General features: G+C 40.9%; 1 protein-coding gene across 1 annotated transcript in view; it reads right to left on the reverse strand.

Annotated features, from left to right (window-relative positions):
• Positions 1–14,072, reverse strand: part of usp42 (ubiquitin specific peptidase 42) — a 97,997-nt gene that overhangs the window by 33,097 nt on the left and 50,828 nt on the right. Inside the window, exons 9-10 of the mRNA XM_080206799.1 lie at positions 2,620–2,731; positions 23–163 (exon numbers count right to left, since the gene is read on the reverse strand). Coding sequence (XP_080062925.1) covers positions 23–163; positions 2,620–2,731 — 253 coding nt within the window. The remainder of the gene's footprint in view (positions 1–22; positions 164–2,619; positions 2,732–14,072) is intronic.

Below are 14,072 nucleotides of genomic sequence, written 5' to 3' on the forward strand. Positions count from 1 at the left end.
ATAAATTATCATGAACAATTACCTTGATATAACAGTAGTAATGTCCAGCATGGCAGCTGAATCCTGAGTGTACCAAGACTGCATAAAGCACATACACAATTGGCTCTCCATTTGATTGTGACATATATGGTCGAACATCCAGATACTCCGAATACCTCACTTCCTAAAAAGAAAGACTTACATTACTGATCACGTACTAAATGCCATATTTCTTTCGTTGGATTCTTCACTCCCAAAAGATTAGATAAGTTATGAAAGGTCTGAGACAACAAATTAGACATAATTTATTAAAAGGAGCTACCTTAATAAGCAGAATGGTATTTTTCCATATTTAAATGAACCAAGACTAGTCTCCAGATAGAACACACGTGAATGAAAGCAAAAATGAATGAACAAATGTATGCACACCTTAGGTAGATGTTAGAAATGGACCTTAGCCTTGGTAAAGAATATAGGATAAGTTTAATGGAGGAAACTAAGATCATATGACCATTAGTAGTAGGAACAGGAGTAGAGCCTGCTCCACCATTCAATAGGATCATGGCTGATTTGACATTCATCAAGTCCACTTTCCTGTTTTCTTCCCGTAATCCTGGATTGCCTTACTGACCAAAAATCTATCTCGGCCTTAAATATACACAAGGATTCTTTACCCACAGCTCCCTGTGGTAATGAGATCCAAAGCCTCAGAAACCTCCTCATCTTAGTATTAAATTCGCATCCCTTTATTCTGAGACTGCCCTCTACTCCTAGACTCCCACATGAGGGAAAACATCCTCTCAGCATTCACAATGTTAAATCCCAGAAGAATCCTATATTTCAATCAGATCATCTCTCATTCTTTGAGATTCGAATGAGTAAAGTCCCAAACGGTTTAACTTTTCCTCATAAGATAATCCATCCATACCAAGGATTATCCTAGTGTCAGGATCCCAGACCAGAACTCCAAGGTACATTATGAAGCTAGACTAGACCCCAACAATTTTTTTTTACTTGGCATAAACATGAGGATTGGATATTTCTTTCCAGGAATGATTCCATTGACAAAATAAAGATATTTTATAGTGAAACGTTATTTAATAACACAGCTTAACTATAACAAATGAAGCCCTTAAACATTAAAAGTTGAACATGTTTTAAAATGAAAGGAAGCAACATTACTTTCTAGCTTATGACTGTTCCAATTTCAAATAAACTCTATTCATGCATAAATTAAATCCACTTTTAAATAAATACAGCTAAACCAAAACATACTTGGTTTCAGAGAGAGAGAGAAGTCCAGAAGCCTGAAAAATCCTTCTAGCCTCAACCAGGCATCAGCTAACTGATTTCTGCAGAAGCTTTTTTCTCTCTGCTGCAGACCCAGTTATGCACATTAACCACATTATCACATGACCCTGTCAACCACTCTAATCAGAAATTCCAGAAGAACTTAAGTAAACAAAAATCTATTTGCTCTACTTAAAATAAACATTTGCAAGGTTGAAATGAGTAACTATCCAGCTCTCCCAAAAATTTGCTGCATTCCTTCCAAACATACTGTTTGTCTGTAGCATGAATTTTTAAATATTCCCCTTAAAACAAAAATATTTATTGCACTACCATTATCACAGTAGTGAACTTTCTCTGAACTGCCTCTAATTATTTAACCTTTCCTTAAATAAGGGGACCAAAACTGCTCTCAGTACTCCAGATGTGGAGTCAGCAGTACCTTGTATTGTTGCAGCACAACTTCTCTACTCTAATACTCTGCCCTCCTTAAAAGAAAGGTGAACATTTTATTAGCTTGTGGATTACCTGCTGCACCTGTATGCCAGCTGTGTTTTGTGCACAAGTATCCCCAAGTCCCTTTGTCTTACAGCTTTCTGCAGTTTTTCTCCATTTAAATAACATTGTTCTTTCATTCTCCCTTCCAAAATGAACTACTTCACATTTTCCCACTTGCCAACTTTTTGCCCACTTTCTTAACCTATCAATATTTCTTTATAAACTGTTTGTATCACTCTTGCAACTTATCTTTCCACCTATTGTTTTGTCGTCTGCAAATTTTGCTGCAGTACATTTGCTTCCTTCCTCCAGGTCATTAATACGGCCCTTACTAATGTTAAGGCACCAGCACTGACCTTGATGGAACCCCACTGGTTACAGGACCGCAACCTGGAAAAGAATCCCTGATCCCCACTCACTGTTTTCTGCCCATTAGCCAATTCTCTATTCATGCCATTATCCTATGAGCTCTTATGACTTAACTTTCGAAGTATCATCTACCATAAACACTGATGCGAAATATCTTTTTAACTCTTTCACCATTTCCTTGCTCCCCATAACTATCTTTCCAGATTCTAGGGGGCCTGAATGGGAAAGCTGTACTCTGCAGAAGCAGCCACATCACAAACCTCCAACCTTGAGTCTATAAAAGCTGACTGGAAAGTATACAATGCAAAAATTAGGCTAATTAAGGAAATATTCAGAGCTGCATAAAGAAACTAGAGGTTGTGAAAAGTAATTTACTTGAAATGTTTTAACATACTATGAGGTAGACACTCACTCACTCCCAACCCAATAGGATTTGCTGCTTTACGGTATTTAGGACAAATAGAAGCTCAAAAACTGCACTACCTTTGTGATCTTTCCACCTGTAAAGTTTGCAAAGCGCTTCAGAGAGAGTGTCAGCACGTTTGAAGCTCGATGGATGGTGAATCTCTTTGAAGCAGGCACCATCTTCTTACACCTGGTTACGTTGTGGAAGAAACACTGTCAGAAATCAATTTTGTTACCATGCAATACAGTTAAAAGTTGTTAATGACTGTTTTTCTTTACTGATGTGTGTAACAAATTAACCAAAAATAAACTAATTTAAACAGGGAAATTAAGGGCAGAATTAAAACATTATATAAAGAGATGAAGAGACAATCTTCATTGCTCGTGCTACTGATGGTTTCCAGGATAACTTGTTCAAGGGGATGTTGATGTATGATTAACTACTTTGCAGGTATTCTGCAGCACGTAATTTAAATCACGTAACTGGCTCTCTAAATATTGAGAATTTCCTAATTATGAAGTTGAATCAAGCATGGGTCCTAGATGCCAGGGTTCTCATTTTGTCTTTATTAAGCATGGTGTGAAAAGACGTTACAATCAGAATACAGTCCTAACTCTCTTGAACCCTCTTCCTACCCTCCACACATCAACATCGGTGAACAGGCCCCAACTGAACTGAACTTGAAAGCTGGGGATGGCTGTCACTAGACTGAAGTGAAACCTGAACCACTCTAAGTGGCAGACATCTTCCAAAGTCAACAACAATGTAGCAAAACATAGGATAACGAATATGACAGTATCAACTAAATTGTATAAATGCGATAGACAAGTAGAAAGTTGTGCAGCATTATGATTTGCTAGTGGCAAGAGAGAATTACAAGACAAGCTGCATAGTTCTCAATTCTTCTAGTCATCTAGGGTAGGGAGAATGGTTCTTTTAGGTAAAACATAGAATGGGAAGACTGATCATCTCCATGTGGGAGCCAGACGTTCTCCAAATCCCAGGGGAAAAGGTACCATGAGAACTTGCATGGTCAAAAAACAGGTCTATATGACCAAAAAGACTGATGTCAAGAAAGCTTTGCTGAAGAAACTGAAGATCTGAGAGATTGGTCTAATCTAATCGGTTGTACAAAGAAAAACAGAGGGTTGCAAATTTCACTCAAATTGCTAGATAAGGCAGTCTGGAACACAAAAACCTGTGGAATGAGGAAGGTCTGATATATATTCAACAGCTGCTTTGCCTCTGAGGATTACAAAGGATCACAAAGGATCACACAAGAGGATGTAGAGTTATTATATGCCTTGAACCCTTAAGGTGTTACAAAAAAGTTAGGAAAGAAAAATGATAAAAGCCCACATTGGAAGTTAAAATTTCTACAGGACGGTCTCAGAATCCAATGCCTTTTAACTCTGATTTTACTGAACGGTAATCTGTTCTGGTTCTCAGTTTCCTCCGTTCTGTTAACTCCAAACTTCTTGGAAACTTCTCATTTTCCTAGTTTCCTCAACTAGCTAGACTTTAGATTTTTCCGACATCTGTTTTCTTAACCATTACTTTATGGCTTTTTTTCCTAGCAACGCAGAGATGTTTCTTCTTTAGCCTAAAATCAACTGCTTTCAGCACTGACAAGAGCACTGCCTTCTCTATCCCCCATCTCCAACCGCAATCAAATTAGCTAAACTAAAACATTGACATTTCTCCAACTTAAGGCCCCAGTTGTTAAGCAACTGCTGCTGGCTTGTTTATTCTCCATACCGTAACCCTCTCTAAGCATAACAAAATTACAGTTAGAATTGAAACCAACTCCCACACAACATGAATTTAAGTTTATCCTTCTAGGCACAGAAAAATTAAATTAAACCCACTTAAAACTATACCTTATATTCCTAATAATAACCCTGTACGGGCACTCAAATAGTTGTCGAGTGTTTTTTCCATTTAAGATTGTACTCCAGGAAACTTATGGAAAAATATGGGAAACTGGTTTCATAGATTATATTAAAATTGCATGACATGGATTAAAGTAAAAAAAATTTCCGAAACTGCTAATGTGTCATTAACTTTACCTCCACCCTCTATAGCTCCTCAAACAGTTAATTAACTTCAATTGTCAAAGGTAATTACTTGCTGTACTAGTTTTGTTGGTCTTGTACATTAAGCTTCGAAACACTTCAACCTATTTCTGAATGGAAAAGCAGCCTAAACAAGAAAGTATGTTGCAATAGATGATTTGCTGTTAGCTACAAAACCAGTGGATTGGTATCTCCTTTCATTAGCTGAGCTGACAACTGGAAAACTGGTTTAAAAAAACCATCTGAAATTGACCATTCAAAAATGGGAAAAGGAAATCCAATACAAACAATGTAGTGGGGATCAGTGTGAACCCTATAAAATGTGTACAGATGTTGAATAAAGAATGGATGTCAATTTGTCTTGCATCATAGGTAAATGAAGACCACATATAAGGAGATGATCCATGGAAGGGAAAAAGTGGTGGGGAAACATGTTGTGAAGAATGATCTTTGCCAAAAACCAGATCTTTACCGAAAATCAGGAGAGCATTCAATATAATGGTAAGAATGGCTAAAGGGTCATTAGGCCCTTTGCATTTGTGCCAGCTCTCTGCAGTTGGTCCCACTCCCAGCGCTTTTCCAATGAGGGACTAAAAAAGAACCCCATCTTCCTAGTCCAACTAAACAACTAGTATAAACAGACAGGAACTAACAGAATCAAGAACTGTACTATATAATAGTTACATTGAGATTGCACAGTGTTAAATATGAACTTGAATATGTTGACAGAATAACATGGAAGAAGTTATTCACACATAATATAGATTAAATATTAGAATTGGTTAAAAAAATTATAATGCAAAATTGGAAACAGGAGCCAAGGGCTGTGGAAGATGAGACTGAAGAGTCTAGATGGGAAAGGAAACAAGCTTCACCAGAATGACTAGGAATAGAAGAAATGGCAGGGTCAGCAATAGTAAACGGAATAAGTAAAGACAGCATGTGAGAGCATGATGAGGGAATGAAAAGGCAATCAAGATTAGCACAGATGAATCAAATGGATACAGGGTACAAGAGAACAGTTTGTTCACTGTGCATTGAAAATCTTGGAAAAGTTTAAGATACGATAAATTAAATAATATAGGCAAACAAAAAAGTTAACTTTTTGAAAACTAAGTTGTATTTGCTATCTTCCAATCTAATGGCATCTTCCCTGAACCCTAGGAGTTTTGGAAAATTAAACCAATCAACTACCTCTCTAGACACCTCTTTTAAGACCCTAGTTGAAGTCCATCAGGCTCTTATCAACTCTCAGCTCCAATAACTTACATAGTACCACTTTGCTGGTAATTGTAATTTTCCTGAGTTCATCTCTCTCTTCCATTTCCTGGTTTACAGCTACTTTTAGGATGTTACTTGTATATGCTATAGTCAAGACTGCAGTGAAGACCGGTGCAAAATACATGTTCAATTCATCTGCCATCTCCTTGTTTTCCATCATCAACTCTCCAGACTCTGGAAGACCAACACTCATTTTACAAATATTTTAAAACGAAAAGTTAAAGATTCTTACAATCTGTTTTTGTATTCTGGCTAGCTTTCTCTCATATACTGTAATTTTTCTCTTAATTTTTAAGTCATTCTTTGCTGTTCCTTATATTCTGTCCAATCTTTTGATCTGCCATCTGTTTTTGCATAATTATATGCTTTAATTTTTCTAGTTAACCATGGATGGTGGGTCCATCTCTTGGATTTTTTCTTACTCTTTGAACATATCAATTCCACGCATTCTGAAACATCCCCTTAAATTTTTGGCACTGAATCTCTATTGACCCATTGCTTAACCTAATTTGCCAGTTTAGTTTGCCAATGCCAGCTCAACTTTCATGTCCTTGTAATTGCCCTTATGTTTAAAAACAGTCTATGACGCACTCCTCTCTCACACAAATTGAATGTAAAATTCAACCATATGTCGCTGCTACCTTGGAGTGCCTTCACAAGATCATTAATTACTCCCATCTCACTGCATATTAGCTCCTCTGGTATAGCCTGCTCTCCTTTTGGTTCCAGAACATGCTGTTCTGAGAAACGATCTTGAAAATATTCAATGAACTCTTTATCCCAGCTACCTTTGCCTATCTGACTTTAAGTCTGTGCAAATTAAATCCCCTCATGGCTATTATCATGCTTTCTGACAAGCTCAAATTATTTCCTCCTTTCATGTGTTTACTGTTCGGGGGCCTCTACAAACTTCCACAAGTGACTTCTTACCTTTACTAATTCTCATGTCCCCATCCCAGTTTTCTGAACTTGGGTTATCCTCTATATTGTGCTAATACCATTATCAAACATAGCAACTCCCACCACTTCTTTCTCGCTTCCTGTCCTTCCTAAATTTCCTGTACATTTCAATATTCAAGTCACAATTCAGATCCTTCTGCAACCATGTCTCCATAATGGCTATTGAATCCTCCCAGTTCACCTTGATCGGCACTCCCAGTTCACCTTGATCGGCACTCCCAGTTCACCTTGATCGGCACTCCCAGTTCACCTGTTTTGTTTTAGCTGCTCAGTGAACTCAGGCACAGCGCTTTTGGTTTTATACTTTTTCTTTTTAGAGCCACCTGGGGGCAGCAAGGTGGTTAGCACTGCTGCCTCTCAGTGCCGGGGACCTGGGTTCGATTCCTGGCTTGGGTTTGCATGTTCTCCCCACACCTGCATAGGTTTCCTCAGGGTGCTCCAGTTTCCGCCCACAGTCTGAAAGACGTGCTGGTTAGGTGCATTGACCCAAACAGGTGCCATCGTGTGGCAACTGGGCGAATTTCACAGTAACTTCATTGCAGTGTTAATGTAAGCCTTACTTGTGACTAATAAATAAACTTTAACACTAGTCTCATCTGTTGGCTTACCGTTAGATTTGCATCCTCTCACCCTTCCTACCATAGCCTGTTTTCCATATCCTGGAATAATACCTTTCTCTCTTACCTTGTCTCTGCTCTTTGATTTACGGGATCTTCCCAAATTTGATCCCTGCCCCCCACTATTTAGCTTAAAACCGTCTTTATTTCCCTAATTACATGGTTCTCAAGAACAATGGTTCCAGCACTATTCAGGTGTAGATTGCCCTAACAGTACATATACCCCTTTCCCTGATACTGATGCCAGTCCTCCATTGAACATAGAACACTACAGCACAAACAGGCCCTTCAGCCCACAAGTTGTGCCGATCATATCCATACCTACCAGGCCTATCTGTAACCCTCAATCCCATTAAATCCCATGTACTCATCCAGAAGTCTCTCAAAAGACCCCAACGAGTTCGCCTCTACCACCACTGATGGCAGCCGATTCCACTCACTCACCACCCTCAGTGAAAAACTCACCCCTGACATCTCCTCTGTACCTGCTCCCCAGCACCTTAAACCTGTGTCCTCGCGTAGCGACCATTTCAGCCCTGGGAAATAGCCTCCGAGAATCCACCCTATCTATACCTCTCAACATCTTATAAACCTCAATCAGGTCGCCTCTTAACCTTCGTCTCTCCAGGGAGAAAAGACCTAGCTCCCGCAACCTATCCTCATAAGGCATGCCACCCAATCCAGGCAACATCCTTGTAAATCTCCTCTGCACCCTCTTAATAGCTTCCACATCCTTCTTGTAGTGAGGCGACCAATACTGCACACAGTACTCCAAGTGGGGTCTGACAAGAGTCTTATGTAGTTGCAGCATTACCTCCCGACTCCTAAACTCAATTCCTCGATTAATGAAGGCTAGTACACCATATGCTTTCTTGACCACATCCTCCACCTGCGGGGCCGATTTAAGAGTCCTATGGACCCGGACCCCAAGGTCCTCCTGCTCCTCAACACTGCTAAGAGTCCTACCCTTGATACTGTACCCATTCATCCCATGAACTGGAACCTATTTCTCCCACACCAGTTTTTGAGCCATACATTCATCACTCCAGTCCAATTTGTCCTATGCCAATTTGCACGCGGCTCAGTTAACCAGAGTTTGTCACCTTTGAGATTCTTCTACTTAATTTGGTGCCTAGGCCAACACGCTAATTATGCAGAACCTCCTTCTTTGTCCTGCTTACGTCATTGGTACCTATATGGATCATGATGACTGGATCCTCCCCCTCCCACTGCAAGTTCTGTTCATGAGCAGATGTATCAAACCCTGGCACAAGGCAGGCACAGTAAGAAGTCTCACAACACCAGGTTAAAGTCCAACATATTTATTTGGTAGCAAAATCCACTAGCTTTTGAAGCGCTGCCCCTTCGTCAGGTGAGTTTCTGCAGAATCTTCTTGGAGATTCTTTCGACTTGGAGCCAGCAGTTTGCAGAGTCGATGTGTGTGCACATCATGACAAGGCAGGCAATACAGTTATCTGGATTATCAGCTCTTTATGCACAGAATGGTATAAATCCCTCTGACTATACAATCCCCACCTACCACTGCATTCCTTGTTGCTCTCCCAACTTGAATGGCTTCTTGTACTGCAGTACCATGGTCAGTTACCTCATTCTCACACTCACCCAGACAAGCTGAAAGAAACCTCAATTACCATCAACCAGATGCTGAAATGGACCTTCTATTCAAGTATTTTGGCTGCAATAGCAGGTGAGAGAGTGGTAATTCTGTGGCAGGTAACTCACTTCCTGACTCCCCAGAGTCTGTTCAAAAAGCACAAGTCAGGAGCATGATGGGATATCTGGGTGACTGCAGCTCCAACTACAACAGCACTCAAGACCAATTAGCCTGTTTGACCACACCCAATGCACCACCTTAAACATTCGCTCCCTCCATCATCAATGCATTGTGGCAGCAATGTATATCAAGATGCACTCAGCAACTCAACAAGGCTCCTTTGACAACACCTTCCAAATCCATGACCTCTTATCACCGAGAAGGGCAATGAAAGCACATATATGGAAACACCACCTGCAAATTCTCCTCGAAGCCATACATCATGCTGACAAACAATATCACCACTCCTTCACTGCTGCTTGGTCTAAAATTTTGAAACTCCCTAACAAGGCTGATTGCACCTACACCACATGAATTGCAGGGGTTCAAGAAAGCAAGTCCCCATTACCTTCAAGGACAATTAGGGATAGGCAACAAATAATCAATGACACCTGCATGCTGCAAAATAATTTTTTTATGTATTACTTAATATAAGAGGCTAGGATGTGGAGGAGAAATTGTCCAAATACAGCCTACAAAAGGAAAAAACATTGCATGGCCAACACAGACATTTTTACAACTACTGCAATGACTAAGTGCCCCATATCAAACAATTCTGCATGTCCTATAAATGAAAAAGACTGAAATCAATAAAACACTTGTATCAATGCATTATTATAATGTAACCCACCTCCAAGTGAAATTGCCCTTGGAGAATGAGGCGATCCAAGCAATTCTTCGTATCAGACATTACATACCCACTCTATCCCCAGACTGAAATCTATAATTCAAAGAGCAAGAAACTGAAAAATATTTTGTGAAACATGCTATAGGATAGGAAATTGGAGTAGAATATTCAGGAATTACGTAGGAGGCAAGAGTAGAATTACATCCAAGGGTCTAAATGGGACTAATAGTTATTCAACTGACAGTATTGATAATGGATGTTCCTGCTATGCAGGAGTATTGGTGAAATAAAAGCTTTGAGAAATGAGGATTGGATAGCCCAGACATCACCAAAAAACAAAGGTAGTGGGGCAGATGCAAGGAGAGGAGATTCAATTGGTATTTAATTATCAGTGCTCAAAACAATAAAAGAATAATAAATGGGAGGAAGAAAGTTGGAAAGGATTAGCCTAATTACAGTACAAAGACAGGAAACTGTGATGAAAAATCTATTCCGAGGCATGAAGGAGGATTATTTAAGGGGACACAAATATGAAGCTGAGGCAGAAGGGAACCGACAAGGGAGGACAAGTGTCTTGTTAATGTTAACTAATGAACGTAGAGCAAACTTTAGTTTTAATGGTACAATGCCTGAAGAGGTGCCCAGTGTATTAGCTGAAGGATATCCAAATTTGAACAGCACATATGCAGAGATTGCTTGTGTAACTTCTCACATTGAGCTTAATAAAGGCTGAACAAAAACACTCTGGCATTTAATACTCATGCTCAAGTTTGTGATTAACAAATAATTCAATGGTCTAAATGAAAAATTGAAATAGCCCTAAAATGATGCCAGTTAAGAGACAAATATGCTCTTCTAGAATTCACTCTGTAGCGAAAGACTTAACTGAGATAGCTGCAAAATGGTTGATTCCATTTCATGGCATATGTAAGGTATGCATTTCAATGGATAACGGAAAATATCCACATAGAAATGAATCCCTTCCCGTAGAACACTCAAGGCTATACAGTTATATTTTTAAAAATATGATAGTACCTCTGGTGATACCGCTAGACAACACAAAAGTTAAAGCACAAGGAAGGTGACCAAGTTTCTCATGTATAGTATACATCACTATAACGAAGAAGGCCAAATAAATCATAAGCACAAATGAGTGTTAGCAATTCCAATTTAACTGTTATAAGAACATAAGAAATAGGAGCAGGAGTAGGCCATCTAGCCCTTCGAGCCTGCCCTGCCATTCAATAAGATCATGGCTGATCTGTCGTGGCTCAGTTCCACTTTCCCGCCCTCTCCCCATAACCCTTAATCCCCTCTCTTATCAAGAACCCATCAACCCGCTTCTTAAAAATATTTAGCGAGGCAGCCTCCACCACTTCAACGGGCAGAGAATTCCAGAGATTCACCACCCTTTGAGTGAAGAAGTTCCTCCTCAACTCCGTTCTAAACCGCCCCCCCTTTATCTTGAGGCTGTGCCCTCTAGTCCTACTGTCTTTTTTGAGCGGGAAGAGTCTCTCCACCTCTATCCCATCCATCCCATTCATCATCTTATACGTCTCAATGACATCTCCCCTCATTCTTCTAAACTCTAACGAGTACAAGCCTAGTTTATTCAGCCTCTCCTCATAGCTCAACCCCCTCAACTCCGGTATCAGCCTAGTAAACCTCCTCTGCACTCCCTCCAGGGCCAAAATATCCTTGCGCAGGTGCGGCGCCCAAAACTGCACACAGTACTCCAGCTGCGGCCTCACCAATGCCCTATACAGCTGCAGCAAGACCTCCCTACTTTTATATTCAATCCCCCTCGCTATGAAGGCCAGCATCCCATTCGCCTTCCTGACCACCTGCTGCACCTGCAAGCTGGGTTTTTGCGACTCATGTACAAGGACCCCGAGGTCCCTCTGCACCGTCGCCTGCTGCAGTTTTTCGCCACGTAAGTAATAGTCCTTCCTACCATTATTCCTGCCAAAGTGGACCACCTCGCACTTGCCAACATTAAATTCCATTTGCCATTTCCTGGCCCATTCGCCCAGCCTATCTAGATCCTTCTGCAGACTCTCCACACCCTCCGCGCAATTTGCCTTTCCCCCAATCTTGGTGTCATCAGCAAATTTCGACACCCTACACTCGGTTCCCTCCTCCAGATCATCTATATAAATGGTAAATAGCTGAGGCCCCAGCACCGACCCCTGGGGCACCCCACTAGTCACCAACCGCCAATCCGAATAGCACCCATTGACCCCCACTCTCTGTCTCCTATTTGACAACCAATCCTCTATCCACGCTAACACCCTACCCCCAACTCCATGTCCCCTGACCTTCTGCAATAACCTCTTGTGAGGTACCTTGTCAAATGCCTTCTGAAAATCCAGAAAGACCACATCCACCAGCTCTCCTCTATCCACTGCCCTAGACACATCCTCATAGAACTCCAGTAAATTTGTCAGACACGACTTCCCTTTAATGAAACCGTGTTGCGTCTGCCCTATCAAGCAATTCCCTTCAAGATGCCTCTCAATTTCCTCCTTAATGACGGATTCTAACATTTTACCTACCACAGACGTTAAACTAACCGGCCTATAATTCCCCGCCTTTTGCCTGGCACCCTTCTTAAACAACGGTGTAACATTAGCCGTTTTCCAATCTTCCGGCACTTCCCCGGAATCCAGCGACGTCTGGAAAATAACCACCAAGGCATCCACTATCACCTCCGCCATTTCTTTCAGAACCCTCAGATGCATTCCATCCGGTCCTGGGGACTTGTCCACAATCAGCCCCTCCAGTCTGTCGAGCACCACCTCTCTAGTAACAGTAATGTCATTAAGACCCTCTAGTCCTACCACCTTTCCATCGCTAACACCCGGCAAATTATTCACGTCCTCCTCCGTGAAGACAGAAACAAAAAAGTTATTCAAGACCTTAGCCATATCCCCATCCCCTACCACTAGGTCCTACCACTAGGTTATGCAGTAACTAAAAGGGAGGGAAAGAGAAAACCTGGAACTATAGACCTGTGAGCCTGACATTAGTACTGGGGACCTTGCTAGAGTATAATTTAGCATTTAGAAAGCAGTGGTATCATCAAAGTCAGCAAGGATTTACATAGGGGAAATTATGTTCGATGAATCTATTGGAGTTCTTTGAGGATGCAACTTGTAGAGTTTACTGAGGAGAACCAGTGGATGTGGTTTATTTAGACTTCCAGAAGGCTTTTGATAAGGTCTGAGAGAGCAGGCTACGATGTAAAGTTAAAGCGCATGGTATTACAGATAATGTCTTGAGGTGGATAGAAAGCTCGTTAGCAAGTAGGAAGGAAAGAGTTGGCATAAATGGATCTTTTTCTGATTGGCAGGCAATGGCTAGTGGGTTACCTCAGGGATCTGTGCTAGGACCCCAACCGTTCACATATTAATGATTTGGCAGAGGGAACCAAATGTGTTAGCTCCAAATATGCAAATGACACAACGTTGTGGAGAGTGAGCTGTAAGGGGGATGTAGAGTTGCTTCTGCATGATTTGGAGTGGCTGAGCATACATATGGCTGATGCAGTATAATGTGGATAAATGTGAGGTTATCCACTTTGGAAACAGTAATGGGGAGACATTACTTGAATGGGTGTAAATTCAGAGATGGATACTCAGCGAGATCTTGATGTTCTCACGCATCAGTCGCTGAAAGGATACAGGTACAGCAGGCAGCAAAAAAGGCAAATGGTACACTGGGCTTCATAATGAAGAGATTTGAATATAGGAATAGAGATATTTTACTGCAATTGTATAGGGCATTGGCGAGATCACACCTGGCATACTTTGTGCAGTTTTGGTGTCTTATCTGAGGAAAGATATTCTTGATGTAGAGGGAGTACAGCAAAGGCTTGCCAGGCTGGCAGGTCTGTTATATGAGGATAGATTAAGTTGGTTAGGACGGTATACACTGGAGTTCAGAACAGTGAGGGGGGGAATCTCAAAAACTTATAAAATTTTAACAGGGTTAGACAGGGTAGATTCAGAAACAATACTCCCAGAGGAATCCAGAACTGGGGTCATAGTTTAAGGGCAAAACTTTTAGAACAGAGGTGAGAAATTTCTTCACCCAGAGAGTAGCAAATGTGTGGAATTCACTATCATAGAAAGTA

Source organism: Carcharhinus amblyrhynchos, chromosome 18, assembly GCF_965287045.1.
Source record: "Carcharhinus amblyrhynchos chromosome 18, sCarAmb.v2.hapA, whole genome shotgun sequence".
Lineage (NCBI taxonomy): Eukaryota > Metazoa > Chordata > Chondrichthyes > Carcharhiniformes > Carcharhinidae > Carcharhinus > Carcharhinus amblyrhynchos.